We start from the raw sequence: 18,458 nt of genomic DNA on the forward strand, positions 1-18,458 counted from the left end.
CAGTTAATCACAAGCTAACAGCAATTAATCAACAGCCCTAGTATATTTATATGTTTGTGTCTGGAGGGTTTCAAGAGATGCAGGAAGGATCACTTCCCCACAAGAGAAAAAAAAAAAACCAAACACTTAGCTGAGAAATGCTTGTCCTAAGTATCCAGTGCTTAGTGCTAGCCAGGAATAGTCAGTTTTAATCTCAATATGCTCTGCTTCTCTACCATTCTATGATGCACCATAAATTTGTCACAAATGCATTCAGCTAATTTACATTGCTGTCTATGTTAATGTGTCACCAAGCTTTTCCATCTGACAAGGAAGATACGGATAGTACAGCTACATTTCATGCCATTCACTGGACCCAGAAGTGAAGCACACTTAATAGCGCTGTGGAAATCAATTACCTTACTTATTTCAATTCTCAGCATATATCCATCTTGGCTATTAACAGCCCTGTGGCAGTCCTGATAAAATCCAAATGCTTATGCTTAGGCAGGGGAAAGCATCTTGAGAAATTAGTGCAAGCTACACCAACCCACACTGTTTATTGCAAATTATGCGCAAATCCTCTCAAATACTGCAACCTTTAGGAGTAGGGGGGTGGCTAAACTCCAGTTGTTTTCATGGAATCAGAAGTAAGAAGAGTACTCCTTTCCATGGGAGTTTGGCTTAGAGATTGCAACATCTCCTCAAATTCAAACTTGGTTAGAGTAATTTGTAATATTTAGACCAGATTACCATAATGAGCTTGGCAGGAGGTTTTACATTAAATCCATTTAGAAGATGAAACTAGAGCAGTAACTGACTTGCTAAATAAAATAGCTTGGCGAGTACATTACATCGGTTGTCTGGGATATGAACACCCAGCTTCTTTGCTTTCAAGTAGTTTGACTTATCACACCCTAAATGCCCAAGGACCTTCAAAATGAGATGGCACCTTGTCCCACAATACTGGAAGTCCTTTCCATCCATGTTTGTGGGTCTGCATATTCACCGTATGCTGTCCTGCACCAACCCAAGCACATGATGCAGCATGCTGCCACTTTTTCAGTGTGTTCTAAGAAAAAAAAAAAAAAAGCGATTGCTAAATTAACACATCCTTAATTATATGGCAAGCAAGTTATGCAGACAGTGATCAAGAGGCTGAAAGCGGGGAAAAGGTGGTAACTTAGCCAGAAAGTTGAATTGTTAGATAAGCTTGTGAGAAGTGGTAATGTGGTCTCAGTAACTAGAATGTATGTCATGAGTCTGCATCATATTAAAAAGGAGAAAACAAATAAGGGACAGTGTTGCTGCAAGTGCCCCAGATTTAGCAAAGGTGTCATGTCTAAGACATGATCTCATAACAGAGATCTCATTAAAGATTGGGTTAGAAAACATGGAGCAAGGATGAGCACCTGTGAATGGCCCTATGATTTGAGAATAGGCTTTGAGCTCGTAGAAGCATTTTGGGTGAGTGTCAGGCACTGAGGGGGTAGATATGACAGTGCAGTTTCATTCACTACAAGCAAGAGCTGGTTTGAGAAATTTAAAAGGAGGCAGTTTACGGAATGTAAAGTTAACAAGGGAATTGGTGTCAGCAGACCATAAAGAAGCAAGGGGTTATCCCCCACAGTTTCTAAAAGTTATCAAGGAACAGGGTTTTGTGCCCCAACATGTTTTCAATGCACACAAAACTGCTTTGTTTTAGTAAAGGGATGCCTTCAGAGCATACCTTTCCAAGGAGGAAAAAACAGCTTCAGGCTTCAAGGTAGCAAAAGGCAGGCTAATCCTGCTCTCTGCTAATATCATGGGAGACTAAGCCTAAGGGCATTAAAGGGAAAGAATAAGCACAGCTTGCTTTTTTGGGGAGTCAAACAGAAAAGGTCTGGGTCACAGCTGATTTATTTTTGGATGGTTCCATGACTTTTGTCTGAGTAGAAGAATATCTAGGTTCCAAAGGGCTGCCCTTCAGAGTGCTCCTCATCATGGACAATGTGTCAAACCACCCACAAACCACTCTGCAATTTGCCCGTCCCCATATGGAAGTGGTTTTCCTACTACCAAACAATTTCCCACATGCAGCCTCTTGAGAATGGTGGAATTGCAGTTTTAAAGTCTATTACATGAGGTACACCTCTGCTCAGATTCTAAATCAGTTCTGTATGAAGTGGATACGTTCTTTACATCCAAACTATTTCTTTTCTCATGGAAGCAAGCTTTAATGTTCCAACACATATGCTAAGCAAGAAACAGTACCCACATTTACATACAGCATCAGTGTCCTTATAACAGTGGCACTCAGGTCTCTTTTGTGAAACATTTAAAATATAGTGTGTAGAAGGCACTAGAGAAAACCCAATTGTATTTTCAGATAAAATTTTTAAAAATCTCAAAATTGTAAACACTGGTGATTAAGTAATTAGTGCTCTTCTCTATGAGGCACTACTGACTGCACGGCCTAACCAGTGAAATTTTTCAGAATACAGATCTGAGTTCTTGACTTCTGGTACTCATTAGGAATCTTCTGCAATTTTTCTTAGTAAGGATGCCTAGAAAGTGTTTGAAGGGTCTTCTAGGAAATACATTAGACAAGTACAACCTTCTCCAAAAATTCAGGAAAATTTCCAGGCAAAAATCAACACTCAAGAGTTGTGACAAGTTTTTCAGAGCATGCCACCTTAGACACCAGCACCTCATAAACAGATTCAATCGCCTTTACCAGAGTCTTTAAGGGTCACAGAAAACTCAAAAGACAAAACTTCGATAAAAGAGTTTCAATAAACCCGACTTTTATTTAACAATAAATAGGAAGTGTAACGAAACAAAAAAAAGTCACTGGTAAGCCCTGGAGAGACAAACCCGCTAGCGGACTTTCCCAGTGCTATGGATCCCATCCTTTCCCCCCGGGCTGCCGAGGGAGTTTAAGGCCCACAAGACCAGCTACTTCCTCGGGGGAGCGCTCTCCTTTGGCGTGGTACTCCCGGTGCAGTGCCAGGTGCTCGCGGACGCTGCGCAGGAGGCAAAGGTAGGTGGCAGCCTGGAAATGCAGCTCGTGCTGGGCCCTGCAGAGCTTCTCGCTGGTGATCTGCAGGCGGGAGGAAGCCAAAACACAGAACTAGGACGGGCCCGGCAGGCGGGCAACCTCCAGGGCCCGCGGCTGGATGAACGCGGCAGCCTCTCGCCCTGCACCCCGAGGACGTGCCGATGCGGCAGCGCGAGGGCACTCGGGCGCCGGCGCCGCTTTCCGCCGCGTGGCGAACCAGCTGGAGACTCCTCCACCTGCTTGAGCGGCGGGCGCCTCGCTCAGCTCCGCAGGTACCGCCCCGCCCCGCCGGAGGAGGAGGCGGCAACCGCGTAACTGGCTAAGCAGGACCCGGAGTACCACCCTCGACACAGCCCGGCTCCGCCCTCCCGGCTGCCCTGGCGCTGCCCCCTCCTGCAGGCGAGGCACGGGCGCGGCCAACGCCCCTTCCAGGCTCCCACTGCAGGGGGCAGCGGAGAGCAGCGGCCTCCCCTGCTCGCGGTGCCGGGGGTGGGGACCGAGCCTGCAGGGGTCTCTGCCAGGGGCGCCCCGCCCCGCCCCGCCCCGTACCTGGTTGGCGCGGAAGGCCTCCCAGAGATACCGATAGGCCGCCATGTCCCGGTAGGGGCGGCCCACTTCGGCGCTCACATAGCGCAGCTCCCGAAGGAGGCTCCGCAACGTACGGAGCGGCGAGCCTAGAGCAGCCATCTTCCCCCTCCGCGCCCGCCTGTCTGTGTACCCTCAGCCAATGCGGGGCGGGCGCGTGGCCATTTAGCCAATGGGCAGTAGCCATGTGGCACAGCATCCGCCTCAATGAGGGGAGACCAGAGCAATAGAGCACCGAGCAAAGTGCGGCATTTTTCGCCGCCGCCCTGGTCCCGGAGGAGGTGGGGCACACGCCGCTTAGTCGCGCTTGTGTGAAACACCGCCGTGGTGCGCTCTGGCGGGCGGCGAAGCCCGACCGTGCCCGCAGGATGGGCTGTCGATCGCCGAGGTGGAGTTGCAATTGGCCGGGGCTGCGGGGCTCCCCGCGGGTTTATCCCCCGCCCCATTTTGGGACGGAGTGGGGGTGGGGACGCGCCACTTTCGCCGACCCACTGTGCTCCCTGCGGTGCGCGTGTCCCTTCCGTGTGCGCACGTGGGGCGGGTTGGGGCAAGGCGCAGCGGGGCGGGGGCTGCAAGGTGGGAGGGTGTCCTGGGGAGAGGTGGGAATAACGCGTTGCGGCCCTCCCCAGGACTCCGGCTACGTGTCTGAGAGCTTCACAGAGACGTGCAGGGAGGATCTGCGCTCCATACCCAGACACGCCACTAGTTGTTCCTGGGCTGTGTAGGTGCAGGATCTGGCACGTGTCACACCCACCTTCCGCCTTAACCCACTTGTAGCATGATGAGAAACGAGAACTCGCCAAAGAGACCTCTCTGGTAGAAGCGATGACAGCTAGAGGTTAAACACCGCCCGGCTGTCAGTGGGTTGGTTTTGTTTTATCTGCCAAAAGCAGCTCTGCCAGAGTGGTGGTGTGGACAAGTAGCATTACACCTGATCCTATAGCACAGTGACTGTAACATAACATTTAATATTCCTGTGTTGGGAAGAACACAGCAACAGTCCAACACTCTGGTATTTAATTTCAAAAAGGGGAATTACACAAAAAGATACCATATTAGAGGCCCAACTTAAATGTATACCCCAAATTAAAAAACACAGTAAGAGACCTAAAAAAGAGCCACCATGGCTTAACAACCATGTAAAAGAGGCAGTGAGAGATAAAAAGACATCTTTTAAAAAGTGGAAGTCAAATCCTAGTGATGAAAATAGAAAGGAACATAAACACTGCCAAATTAAATGTAAAAATGTAATAAGAAAAGTCAAAATAGATTTTGAGGAACAGTTAGCCATAAATTCAAAAAGCAATAGTAAAATGTTTTTAAGTACTTTAGAAGCAGGAAGCCTGCTAGAGAAGCAGTGGGGCCCCTGGACGATAGAGACAAAAGGAGCGATCAAGGAAGATGACGCCATTGCAAAAAAACTAAATTATTTCTTTGCTTCAGTCTTCACGGCTGAGGATGTTAGAGAGATTCCCAAATCTGAGCCATCCTTTATAGGTGACAAATCTGAGGAACTGTCACAGATTGAAGTGTCGTTAGAGGAGATTTTGGAACTAATTGATAAGCAACAGTCACAAGTCTCTGCGACCAGATGGTATTCACCCAAGGGCTCTGAAAGAACTCAAATGTGAAACTGTGGAACTATTAACAGTGGTTTGTAACCTATCCTTTAAATCAGCTTTGGTACCCAGTGATTGGAAGACAGCTAATATAACACCAATATTTAAAAAGGGCTGTAAAGGAGGCCCTAGCAATTATAGACCGGTAAGTCTAATGTCAGTACCAGGCAAATTAGTAGAAACAATAGTAAAGAATAAAATTGTCAGACATGAAGAAGAACATGATTTGTTGAGCAAAAGTCAACATGGTTTCTGTAAAAGGAAGTCGTGTCTTACTAATCTATTAGAGTGCTTTCAAGGGGTTAACAAGCATGCGGACAGGGGGATCCAGTAGACATAGTATACTTAGATTTCTAGAAAGCTTTTGACACAGTCCCTCACCAAAGGCTTTTATGTAAATTAGGTGGTCATGGGATAGAAGGAAAGATCCTTTCATGGATTGGGAACTGGTTAAAAGACAGGAAACAAAGGTTAGGAATAAATGGTAAATTTTCACAATAGAAGAGGGTAGCTACGGGCGTTCCCCAAGGGTCAGTCCTGGGACCAATCTTGTTCAACTTATTTGTCAATGATCTAGAGAAAAGGGTAAGCAGTGAGGTGGCAAAGTTTGCAGATGACACCAAACTCTTCAGGATAGTCAAAACCAAAGCAGACTGTGAAGAACTTCAAAAAGATCTCAGCAAACTGAGGGATTGGGCAGCAAAATGGCAAATGAAATTTAATGTGGGTAAGTGTAAGGTAATGCACGTTGGGAAAAATAACCCCAAGTATACATACAATATGATGGGGGCAAATTTAGCTACAGCAGATTAGGAAAGGGATCTTGGAATTATAGTGGATAGTTCTCTGAAAACATCCACGCAGTCTGCAGCGGCAGTCAGTAAAGCAAATAGAATGTTAGGAATAATTAAAAAAGGGATAGAAAATAAAGAGTATCTTACTTCCCCTAGATAAAACTATGGTACGCCCACATCTTGAGTATTGCATGCAGATGTGGTATCCTCACCTCAAAAAAGATATATTGGCATTAGAAAAGTTTCAGAAAGGGGCAGCTAAAATGATTAAGGGTTTGGAACATGTCCCATATGAGGAGAGGCTAGAGAGACTGGGACTTTTCAGTCTAGAAAAGAGGAGACTGAGGGGCGATATGATAGAGGTATATAAAATCATGAATGGTGTGGAGAAAGTGAATACAGAAAAGTTATTTACTTGTTCCCATAATATAAGAACTAGAGGACACCAAATGAAATTAATCCGTAGCAGGTTTAAAGCTAATAAAGTTCTTTTTCACACAGAGCACAGTCAACCTGTGGAACTCCTTACCAGAGGACGCTGTGAAGGCCAGGACTCTAACAGAGTTTAAAAAAGAGCTTGATAAATATTTGGCGGTTAGGTCCATAGATGGCTATTAGCAAGGGGTAAGGTGTGGTGCCTTTTGTCAAAGGCGGGAGATGGATGGCAGGAGACAAATTGCTTGATGATTGTCTTCGGTTCACCTCCTCTGGAGCACCAGGCATTGGCTACTGTTGGCAGACATGATACTGGGCTAGATGGACCTTTGGTCTGACCCTGTATAGCTGTTCTTGTGTTATGTTCAATGCAGTAATCAGCTCAAGCAGTGAGACACCACACGTCTTTAAAATGAGAAATTCGGGATTATTTTCACATGTGGAAATAAAAGAACCCGCATGTAATTAAAGTATTATTTGAAACCGAACGTCTGGTATGTAAATCCTTGCAGGGGGCATAGCTGGCGCCTCTGTTGCTCAGATGTTAGTCTGTATTCTAACAAAACCAAAGGCAGTCATCTAGCACTTTAAAGACTAACAAAATTTATTAGGTTGTGAGCTTTGATGTGACAGACCCTTTTGTTGGTCTTTAAAGCCCTGCACGCCTGCTCTTCTGCTGTGTTGATCAGGTTCAACAGGGTAGAATGTGTTCTCCCTCCCGGTGGGACAGGCAGGCGCAGGATTACCCTCTAGCGGGCGGAGAGAGGTGTTACCCTTCAAGTGCTCAGAGTTATGCAGAGAGCGAGACGGAGCGCAAGTTAGCTCCAGCGGTTGGAAGCACGGCGCGGTAAGGGTTGTACAACCTAACCTAAGCCATCAAAAGCATGGAGAGGAAAAAACATTGTTCACCCCAGATGGGACTCGAACCCACAATCCCTGGCTTAGGAGGCCAATGCCTTATCCATTAGGCCACTGGGGCTGGTATGAAAAGAGGTTCTTCATTCACATATTTCACTCTGCAGCTTTCCCATTCGGTGCATGCCAACCACTCATTGGTCCGTTTGTCAGCGCTCCTCCCCCCCACCCCTTTGTCAACTGTAAACCGGAAGTTGTGCGCACAGCCTCCTGAGACTCACTCGTCCCCACACCCCCACCTCCTGCACAGCCCTCTGGGAGCGGTAGCTCGGCTCCCATGGAACCCTGGGAAGTGTAGTTTGCCATGCGGCGATGCGTGGCCTCTATGATTGAGTGCGGCGGCCCTGGCCTAGGCGGGAGCTCTGCTGATGGCTAGGGAGGGCAGCGGGTACTCCCTGTAGTAGGCGGGGCGGCGAAGTCTGTCTGGGGAGGCGCCTACCACGTGCGACTCGCCTCTCTCCCACGCTGCTGCGGGCCGGTGGAGCGAGGTCTCTGGCGCACAGGCAGCAGGTCCTGAGCGCTGCGGCTAATTCGGGGCTTGCTCGTCTGCGTGATCGGGCAGGTGCGGTAAAAGTGATGGGACCTAGCAAAGCGCGGTTAGACGGGGCAGACTGGCTGCTGCCTGCGAGACTGGAGCAATGCTGTTAGTCCAGCACTCCCGCCCCCTGCAGAACGAGCCCGCGCTCCTTCAGCGAGAGGGGGTGCAGCGGTAGTGGAACAGGGACAGGTAATACCAGCTGTAGTCTAATATTTCTTCTCCCTCACACGTTTGTCTGTCATAGCCCTGTAGCTCTGAATCCGTTCCAGGTTATTCTTTCCCAAGCAGTGGAGAATTAATCATAGTCCCTGACCGTGGGACTGATGGAACAGTAACTCACTCAGACCATCAGTTGAAATGAAGGCTGTAGGAGAAAGCTAAGAGATATACAGGTTCAACTCTTTATTGTGCTGGGAAGTTCTCTCACAACCACACACACAGCACTAATATGTACATTCCTCTTTATTTAATACAGCACAGACACAACACATACAAAAGAAAAATACACTTATGAAAAAGAACCCTGTCACAATTAAGGGCAGGAAACATCTACACTGAATTGAGTAAGGCTCTTACTTTAGAACACAGGCCTGCTAGCTACACTTGGAATCTCAGCACAGGACTATTGCCAAAAATAGGAGGACCCTATTCCGGGAATTGAAGGGGAGAGAGAAAGCTTGTTTGGAATCTGTGAGACAAGCTCAGAAGATTTAGTTACAACAACAAAATCTGCAAGAATGAGTGCACAAATGTGGTTGTGAGATAGTGCACTTTTTTTTTTTTGCCATTTTATCCTTCAGGGCAAAGCACAGATGAAAGGAATTATGTGCCACCAGCTATTCTTGTAGAATGCCAGCTACACGGCCTGCCCAAAAAAAAAAAAACTGTCCTGCAAAATACAGGATGGTCAACCTGAATATTTGGGAGGAAGGAGAAAACATCACAGTATCCAGATGAAGATCTTTATCAGGAACATCCCAAGTGGACAAACCTCTGCCAGTCACATTTGGGAATGTACACAGGAAACACTAGCTTCCTAGTTAACTGGCTAGCATGTATTAAACTCATCTATAAGCATACACAGCTGGAACTGGTGCAGGCTTTTGTGGCAGCAACTCTCCCAGTTTTCTGCTCCAGCTTAGGATAGAAAATAAGCAGGCACCAGTTCCTGCAGCAAAGAGCCTTACACATAATTTTGTTTAAAAAACTAAAATAGAAAAAAGGGAGACAAGGGTATTTACAAAATCCATGGCTGGTACAGTACATCAAGTACATCATTTTTAAGACACACTAAATGCTACAATCTTTCAGGTCCTGAGATTATTACAAAAAAACTCAAAACTTGTGTTTGGGTCCAGTTTTATAAGGAGAGATAAATCAAAATCCACCTGTTTAAAAATACAGTATCCCTTCAAAGTTACTGGAACGCACCTTTATTAAAAAAAACAAAGAAAAAGCAAAACCAAAGTAATTGGCACCCGTTACCAATACATAGCTGGATTTGGTTAAGGCCCCTCTCCTCAAGGGCTGCTATATATGCTTATTGTCACAGGGGGAAGCATTTTACAGGGAAGTTGATCAGGTAAGCACATAACTTGCTTTCTTCACAAAGCCAAGGGCTCTTCCCTATGTTTTGAAGCAAGCAGGTACTAAGGAACAAGGTGACGAATTTATATGGAATGAATAAAATTAATAGAATCCCTGCTTCAAATGTGTTTGCTGTCTCACAGGAATCCTGCATTCCCTTTCTTGGTATTAAGGATGATCACAAAAATCTATATAGGGACAGTTTATTTTGAATTTAGGTGGTGCACAATAAGCACTCACCTGTCACCTTTTTCTTCTCAACTTGGCAATGACAGAAAGTACCTAGGGCAAGAGCCCTCCACCACCCACTTTAAATCTACATTCTCAAAAGCACCAGCCAGCCAAGTAGAATTAAGCTGATTAACTCTTTCATTATATTTTTAAATGAAACAGCAAACAAAGGCTATTGCAGCCTAAATTCTTTCACTGAGAGGACTGTTCCTGTGATTAGAATAGGCAGCTTTTAAGCTTGAAAGCTCTTCTGTTGAGCAAATGCCTTCACTAGACAGAGGCAAAAAGACTCCCCCATGTCTGTTCACAGGAAGAGTTCTAGCACAGTGCTTTCTCTAAATTTGAAGGACAGATGCCCTCCCATAGTAAGCATCTTTGACTAGTAGCCTAGAAGCTGCCAGATTTTAAGGGTTATTTAACCATAAAATGCATTGGCCCCTGATCCTCAGGGGAAGGAGGCTGGAAGAGGGAGAAAAATCACATAGATAAGGGACTAAATTAACTGCTAAAATATGACAGTGCTCAGCAGAAACTTTTGGGGTGGAAGTAAAGAGGAATAATTGTGTAATGTAGTTTACTTTTTAAAATTACTAGTCCTAAATAAATATGGCAAGAAATAAATCCCAGTTTAAACCTTGAAAATGTATGCAAGGAAATTGCACAAGTTACAGCAAGGTAGAAACACGGACTTTAAAAAGAGCCTAACCTAGTGCTCTTGCCTAAGAGCTGGATTGTTCTTCTGTAACACGTGCAAAAGTGAACAGTGGATGAGAAGGAAGTGGGGGATCCCTATTCTGCCACTATTTAAAAGAGATTCCATCTATAAGAGAGATCCAGTCACTGACTAGCTGAGATTTTCCCTTAATTAGTAGCAGTCAGTTCACTAAACATTGTATTTACTAAATCCTACATCTCCATGGTAGGAAGGGTACAAGAAATCAATCCCACATCTGCCCAAAAGTGTAATCTATATATCAGTTACTTAAGATTACTGTGGTTTCCGGGTCCAGTTCTGCAGAGCTGAATATTGTGCAAGTATCTAGAAAGCTCTCAGAATCAAACCTACTACCAGCAAGACATTTTAGTTTCCCCTCTAAAGCCATTTTATTACACTTCTGACACTAGGGTTTGTACCAGAGAACAGGTCTCTTTTCTTCTTAAATACAAAGTTCATTTTTCATGTTAGAAAAAAATATTTTTTTTTGTAGTACAGACATTCAAAAACTATGCCTATGTTTCTTTGGGTAGAAGTTTAACATTTGTGAATGAGGGCAGGGTGAGGAGCGTACATAACACTGGAACATGTAAAGAATACTTATCTGCATAGTTGATATTCATGACTACTAATCAAACTAAGGCCTTATCTGGAAAAAGCTGAGAATAAAACATTTTTTCCCTCATTGGTGGAAACTAAATCAGTCCCAAGTAAGCGCTGGGTGTTTCATCAGCTACTTGAAATATCAAACTCAGTAGGCTCTCCTAATTTGTTTTGGATGGAGAAAAGCTCTTCCCTCACATCCTTGTGGTGCTGGGCAGTCAAGAACACTGTCAAAGTTAACCAAAGGTAGTGTACCCCACCCGTACAGGACATTTGCATTAGGATTTAAAAATTATTAGCAGCTTGCTGCATTACAGCTAGGAGGGACTGGTGACAGAAGAGAAGTTGCAGTTCATTTCCAAAAAGATGGAGTAAGAAGAAGAGAAAAAAGATTTCCTTCATTCTAAAAATTGCTCTGTAGCGTTAGCGATCACACTGGGTACAAAAAATATAGACCTACATCCTTTTCCTCAGATAAAGTGAGCACAACAAAATCAGGTAGGGGTGCACACATAGCTGGAAGGCACCTTTTTGTTCCCCCCAGTTCTTGGACTGCACACCAGGCTGATCCCTTGACAGATCTAGGAGCAGCTTCATGGATGTTGTAAGTTACCTCAGCTACCAGTAGTCCCAAGGAGCTATTTTATTAGTCAGGGTTTGCTAGGTCTCAGGAAGGGTAGGTAAACCAGCTCTGTAGCTGCTTTGTGCTAGCAGTGATCACTTATATAGATTGGTTCATGATTTAAAACAGGTTAAAAAAAAAACTTTCAGAAAAAAAATCACAGCCATACCCTACTTTCTCTGACAAAACCATACTGTGGTACAGGTTGCACCTTTCAAATCCTGGACACTCATCCATGGATGGTTCCAGGACCAGAGAGACCTGGGGCTGGCATCTTTGGGGCCTGTGTCCAGGGGACTAGCAGGAGCCAGCATCCATGGGGCCCAGGCTGAGGCCAGGAACACTATGTCTGCCCAGCCATGGCTGGCTTCTGGTAGCTTCCTGGCTGCCACACAACCGCGCTCGGCTGGAGGTCAGACCTGGTGTTCCCTGGCTGACCTGTGGCAGTCCCACAGAAGCATGGGGCTGGAGCACAGGCCAACACCAGAGTCCCTGGGAAGCATAAGGTTGTGGCTGTGGGAGCAACATGTTCACCCGGGTGGCAAAAGCCCTGCACCTCTCCTGGTCCAGCAAATTCTCTAGTTTGGCACCCATCAGGTCCTGACTATGCCAGACCATGGAGGTGCAACCTATATTTGACAGCCCACTATGCTCCCTAGACTAACTCTGTTCCTTTTTAGAGCAAACTCAATCCTCTATCTGGTTTCTGGAAGGGGGAAAGCTCACTCTTTTCCCCTCGACACTGCAACGAGAGCAAACCTGTCACTACCTAATAGCAACACCTTACAGAGCTACTATAGCCTACTTAAGTTATCATGGGTTGAACATTCAGTATTAGTCAATATCTGATTTTGGTTTTGATTAGTCAATACTGATTTCTCTGAACATTGTTATGGAAATGTAAGCTAGACATTTGTTCAATTACTTTCAGCATACAGTAAAACCTTGCTAACTTGCATTAAATTACTTGAACAGCCACTAGCAGATTACTTATTAGATAATGAACAAAATTTATCATATGTAAAATTTGATCACTGAAGTTATGATGTACTGTAATTCTTTATCAAGCCAATTAATAGCTCTTTGTACAAGTAATGAAATGTTAACATGACACTTCTCTCCAGTCTGTGCTCAGAGCTGGAAAAATGCATTTTTTGGTGTACAATTTCAGCAGTTTGTGAATTATAGCAAGGTTTTACCAAGACTAATGAGCTGTAATCGTAAGGAAGCCCGCTCCATACATCTATTGCATGTGAGAAGGTGGTACAACTTTGGTGAGTAAGTACTCATGTAAGATAGAGACTGAGGACATGACTCATTCCACGCAAATGTGGATAGCACCATGCAAACTTCCCTAAAATACATCTCAGTTCAGACTTGTTGCAACCAGTATTTTAGCTGAGTCTCTTCTATTAAAGGGGCCTTCAGTTGTGGGGAATTGTGCCAAACTCAAGACGTGGTTGTGAGAGAGACAGTCTAATACCTACAGACAGAGTACCTAACTAATTTCATTTGCAACCTAAACAAGATTCAAACACAAATCTCCAGAGGGAAATACATCACATTACTTTCTCAAGAACCAACTCCCTTCTCTCTGTCTCACACACAGCTACTATCTGTTCCCAAACATCCACCTTTCAGAAGGAAAACAGGATGCTTTGGAGTACTAATGTGTGCGCGCGTGTGAGAGCGAGCAAACAGAATGGACGCCATGGTACAGCAGCTGTAACATATTACACACACGACATCCTTTTTACAAACGGGAAAATAGTATAACAGCATAAAGTCTTCTTGGCAAGTTTAAGATTTTTCTCCCAAATGCCTCCCAGCACTTTAGGATCTCTGAGAACAGTTTAAAGGAAGAGGGTAGGGAATAAAATAAAGAAAAGGCACTTAAACAAAGGACAAAGGCCTGAATCAAGTAAGTCATGGAGGGGTAACAGCCATTTCACCAGAGCTAGGACCAATCAGAATCTACCAACTTTTATTTTTAAACTTCTATAAAATTAAAATTGCATAAAGTGTTAATTAACCAGTCATTTACCTACCACATTTACCTTCTGGTTCATTTTAGGAAAACAAAACAGCAAGTGTCCCTACTGTGATCCCCATCTCAGCAAAACATGGGGAGCTAGAGTCCTGGGTGTAAACCTTCCAGAGCTTTGCTTGACTGCAGGTTTTGCTTTTTCCTGCAATTCCATCTTCAAAGAAAGTCCAAAACTAAAACAGAAGAGGGACCACTGTGCCTTAGCAATGCACTCAGAAAAATCAAACATCCCATCATTCCTAATCCATCCGTGGGCAAAAACTACTTCAAGAACAAACTGTAAACTAGATTAAAATTTGCTAATAAATACAGCCAAAAGTTCATTTTACAAATGTAGCAGCAAATGTGATCAAGTTAGTTGGAGTCCTAAGAGTCAACCCGTGAGGGCTATGCTTTGCGCAACTGATGGCAGCTTGGGAGAGTTGCGGGATTTCTCTGCTTTCATGTCCTCAAGTGTCTTGGACCAAGTGGAGGAGGCATGCGGAGGAAATGTCAGGCAGCTGCACTTGGGAAAAAGGAACAGACCCTGTGTGCCTGCTTTACCCAAAATCTGCAATGAACAGCTTTGACTGGATTCAAACAAAAAGCAGAACACAGGTAATTAAAATTCACTTCTGATTAGCTGAAAACAGATGTTAAACCCACAGCATCCACACTCATGACTCAGTGACACAATATTACTATTGCATTTTAACAGCAGACTAAGAGAATGATAGTAAAAAAAATTATTTAGGCCATTAATATCTTTCTTGGGGAGGTGGCAAAGCAGCAGTCATGAGCCAAATGACCACAAGCTGCAATGTTTCTGGTTCATCTAGTTTAGCTCCTTTCTCTATTTGCAAATATTTCCCAGGAGATTTAAAATTGCTATTTATGCCTTTTGGAGCTTTGGAACATGTAGCAGAAGGCATTACCCAGAGGGTGTTTAGCTTTAAATTGTGTTTGAAATTATTGCTTGCGTTATTTGAGGTTCAGAGAGAGTGTGGTACCTTAGCTCACATACAATCCCCAAATTAAGGTCAGCCCTGCTGCCCAGAAAGACAGCTCTTCTGGCTCTTATTGCTTGTGAATACTGAGGGTTATTTACTATGTACAACAGTTTATATATTATATATATTACCAAAGGCTCTTAAAAGTAAGACTCTAGAAAAACAGCTTAAACAACAAAATGCTGTGCAAGGAGTAGTAAAGTGTATTAGTCTAATTTTGTGTTGGGATTTTGCACCTATCCTTCACTGCATATCCACTCATGCTCCCCGGTTCTGCAAAGATCCTGGGAATTAATCTGTGGCTCAATTTTAACCTGGCCTTTCTGGGTTGAGCAAATAGAGAACACGTACAAAACTGGCATATAGAACTTTTCTCCTCTAGGTTACTTCGCTCTAATGTGGCCTACCAGAGTGGTGGTGGCTGAAAATGCTTCAGTGGCCTACAATAAACGAGTTTGTGATCTCAGTTCAGTTTCACGTCATACAACTATTTCGACAACTAGTTACCAATCTCAGCAAACAGGCCAATGTTTGAAGTGGATGTGGAGACTGAACTCCTCTCAATCCTACAGATGATACCCTGAAAATGAGGCACACTTGCAGAATGGGGAGAATGAAACTTGTGCTGTCATTGTCTGTGCTGTATGGATAAAGGGCTCCAGTCTCCAGGACTGTTAACTGTATACCTGTCACTAGATGTAGCATTTCACTTTTTAAAGACACATGAAAGTAAAGGATAGTAATGAGTGAGACACTTTGAGGGAAGTAATATCGAAGAGGGCAGAATTCTCTTGGGATGGGGCATCTTTTCCACATATTGCTGCTGGGTGGCTCCCCAGCCCCCCAGCTACATGCATTGTTATAAGTGTTGGTATGTTTAGCTTAGGTCAAACTTCTGGCCTCAAAATATCCACTTCCTTCATCCTTTCCCAGCGTAAAAGATCACACAAAAGGAAAATTCAGATGCTACTCTGAATAGTTAATAGAGTCTTGTGCACTGGAGAATTTTCATCTGACTAGGAATGCTATGGTCTGTATGAATCTATACACCATTTTAAAAAATTAACCTTTATGCTAGGAGTTATGATTTCATCTAACCATCAAGCCACCTACAGAATCTTTACATTAGCAGAAAAATATCAATTTGCTTAGTGATACAGGGTGAAATAAAAAACCTAATGGATGTTATTTTGGTTCAATCTGTCATTTACAGAAATTTCTTGTGCAAAATCCTTTATTGCTGGGCTCAACCCAACATTCATTTATTTTTATACTACATATACAATATATATTTTAATTCATGTTTATATATATTTATATATAAAAATTCAAGCAATCTAAATAGAAAAATGAACTGTTCTCTGGTCTTAAGAAAAATAGTTAACATGTCAAAGAAAAGAGGAAGCTAAAAGTTGGTCTAGCAAAAACACTAGCAATTTAACTGCCAGGGTAAAAAGTCTGTACTTGAAGGAGTGAGGTGACTAAGCAGTCACAAGTACAATCTCAGATCAGAACTTTTGGAAAGTTCAGTTCAAATAAGACCAGAATTCCCGTATCTCTGATCGCAAGGATGTACTTACTGGATTTACAAGAGAAAAGGGCCTCAATCAGAAACTGGTGTTCCAAATCAGAAGGTCTCATCCTGTCTTACTCTTAATCTAAGAACCTCTTCTGTTCTATTATCAAAAGTGCAGTATGTGCTAAATGTTTCCTAAACTTTCACATGGACTATCCAGTATATTGCTATCCAAAAATGAAAGCCAGACTTGTAGTCTTGTATTACCATGCAGGGCAGAGTTCAGATCATGAGTATCCCACACCAGCAAGGGGCGGGAGTGCAAAAGAGACTATACAGACAGCCCCAGGAGGAGAAAAGGCACCCCAGGTCGCTTCTGAATGACTCCTCTTTGGCTAATGCTTGAAACAGTATAACCTGGCTCTGAAGTATGCGTGATCCAGCTCTGCTTAGCTGAAGGGTTCCCAACAATGTCTGGCTTTTGAAAACAGTTGGACAGAAGAGGGAACGCATCCAGTAGGGATAAGAATGCCCTGCCCTTGTGCTCTATGAAGGATGTGGATTCCACATTAATAGCAGAGATGCACAAGGAGAACAAATTGAAGAAAACTGAGCAAGTTTAAGAATGGAAAACCAAGGTGTCCCTCTTCCAAAAAAAAAAAAAGTGTTGAAAAATAAGAACTCTGTCTGATCTGGGGGGGGGGGGGGGGGATTCTATTTTACGTAAAAAGACTTTTTTTTTGAAATTCCAATCACTCTGTGCTAAAATTAATTTGGGATTAGAGATTAATGGAAAACCCCCTTCATTCTTCTCCTGCTTCTTCAACATGATTATCTTTTCAAAAGGGAACTCTGTCAAGGGAGTATTGAGACGGCTTTAGCCACAGGACCCAAAAAAAACCAAAAACATGCCTGTATTTCTTAGGCTTTTCCAAAGAGGTTGAACAAATGTCCTTATCAGAAACTATCTGTGCAAAATTAATCCTCATTTATGCCACAGAGCACCCAAGCAGAGACCACCTCTGGTCTGCCACTATATATGATACTCTCAGGGCCCATTTATATTCTTTTACAAGGGCCTTCAACTTGTTAAAGTAGATGACTTCCCATCTCCCAAGACAGATAGAGAAATTTACTCCATCTTCCTTCTTGTTTCCTCCTTATCATTATGCATTACCCAGAAAGAAAACATTGTGCCAATGTGGGTTTGACAACTGAAGCTTGCCAGTCAGAACGGATTTTAAAAGACTGAGTTTCTTTAGGTATGCTCAACCCATAACCAATCTGCATGAAAGCCCTTCCTCCTTTTCCTCCTCTAATTGATCAAGTATTTTCTTTTTCTTCTTTCCTCTCACCACAGTGCTTGGGATCAGAGTATGTAAACATTGACAGAAACAGCAGCCCTGTGACCATGTAAGCATTTTCCCAACTGGGCAGATTCCATCAGCCAATCAGAACCACTTCTTGCTCCCTTGCTCATCCAGAGATCACTGGGGTTTCCGCTGTAACTTAGTGTCCCCTTTACTTTGGCCTCCATCTAGAATTTGGGATGGGGTAGGAGGGAGAAAGAAGAGGAACAAAAACACAGGCATAAATTTCTTTTGTGATCATGTGAGTTACGCTTGAAATAAAGCAATCTGCACTGCAGGAAACTGAACTGCACTCTCGCTGGCTGCTCCAAATACATGCAATTTAGCATTGAGTGGCTGCATAACTGTGACTTGGAGTAAGTGAACGTACTTACTTGCATCAAAGGCTATGAGTGACTGGCAAATTGTCTACAGGCTGTGGGCAGGGTTCTGGGTTTTTAAAAAACAAATTTAAAGTAGGCATGCCCAGATCAAACACTACGAAAATGTGCGGTCTCATGGGGTGAAGGATTCCCTTTTTATCTTCTCGCCATCTTACTGAATTTCAATTAGAATTGCTGATGTTTAACATGCAGCACTATTCTCTCTGCAAAGTAACAGTGCTCCCCCAAGTGACAATTTAGCTAAATCTGACCCTCAGATCTCTTGCACATTTTACTTTGTAATAAAACATATAAAAATCAACCTATGGAACTTACTGCCACAAGGACTTATTGAAGCAAACAGTTGAGTAAGAACACTTGAACTATTTTCACAAGATCTTGAAACAGCACTTTCTTAAAATCTATGGAGCTGAGCATTGTGAGAGTGAAGTAAAAAGCACCCGGAACAACTCTGCCCACTCCCTTTTTCAAGTTCAAAGTAACCAAGAAA

The 18,458-nt window shown here is 43.7% G+C and overlaps 2 protein-coding genes and 1 non-coding gene across 7 annotated transcripts in view; all 3 read right to left on the bottom strand.

Annotated features, from left to right (window-relative positions):
• The window catches only part of LOC142021549 (putative RNA-binding protein Luc7-like 2), a 66,089-nt gene extending 62,252 nt beyond the window's left edge, over positions 1–3,837 (bottom strand). Inside the window, exons 1-2 of the mRNA XM_075010533.1 lie at positions 3,569–3,837; positions 2,935–3,061 (exon numbers count right to left, since the gene is read on the bottom strand). Of these exons, the coding sequence (XP_074866634.1) occupies positions 2,935–3,061; positions 3,569–3,706 (265 nt within the window). The 5' untranslated portion in view covers positions 3,707–3,837. The remainder of the gene's footprint in view (positions 1–2,934; positions 3,062–3,568) is intronic.
• A 3,521-nt stretch (positions 3,838–7,358) lies between these two features.
• TRNAR-CCU (transfer RNA arginine (anticodon CCU)) lies at positions 7,359–7,431 on the bottom strand. The gene has a single exon. It is a non-coding gene; the product is annotated as a tRNA-Arg (tRNA).
• Positions 7,432–15,565: 8,134 nt separating this feature from the next.
• The window catches only part of UBN2 (ubinuclein 2), a 94,208-nt gene continuing 91,315 nt past the window's right edge, over positions 15,566–18,458 (bottom strand). For all 5 annotated transcript variants that reach the window (XM_075010581.1, XM_075010553.1, XM_075010572.1 and 2 more), the window contains one exon: positions 15,566–17,752. In XM_075010581.1, the coding sequence (XP_074866682.1) occupies positions 17,703–17,752 (50 nt within the window). In that variant the 3' untranslated portion in view covers positions 15,566–17,702. The remainder of the gene's footprint in view (positions 17,753–18,458) is intronic.

Source organism: Carettochelys insculpta, chromosome 1 (assembly GCF_033958435.1).
Source record: "Carettochelys insculpta isolate YL-2023 chromosome 1, ASM3395843v1, whole genome shotgun sequence".
In the NCBI taxonomy this organism is placed as follows: domain Eukaryota; kingdom Metazoa; phylum Chordata; order Testudines; family Carettochelyidae; genus Carettochelys; species Carettochelys insculpta.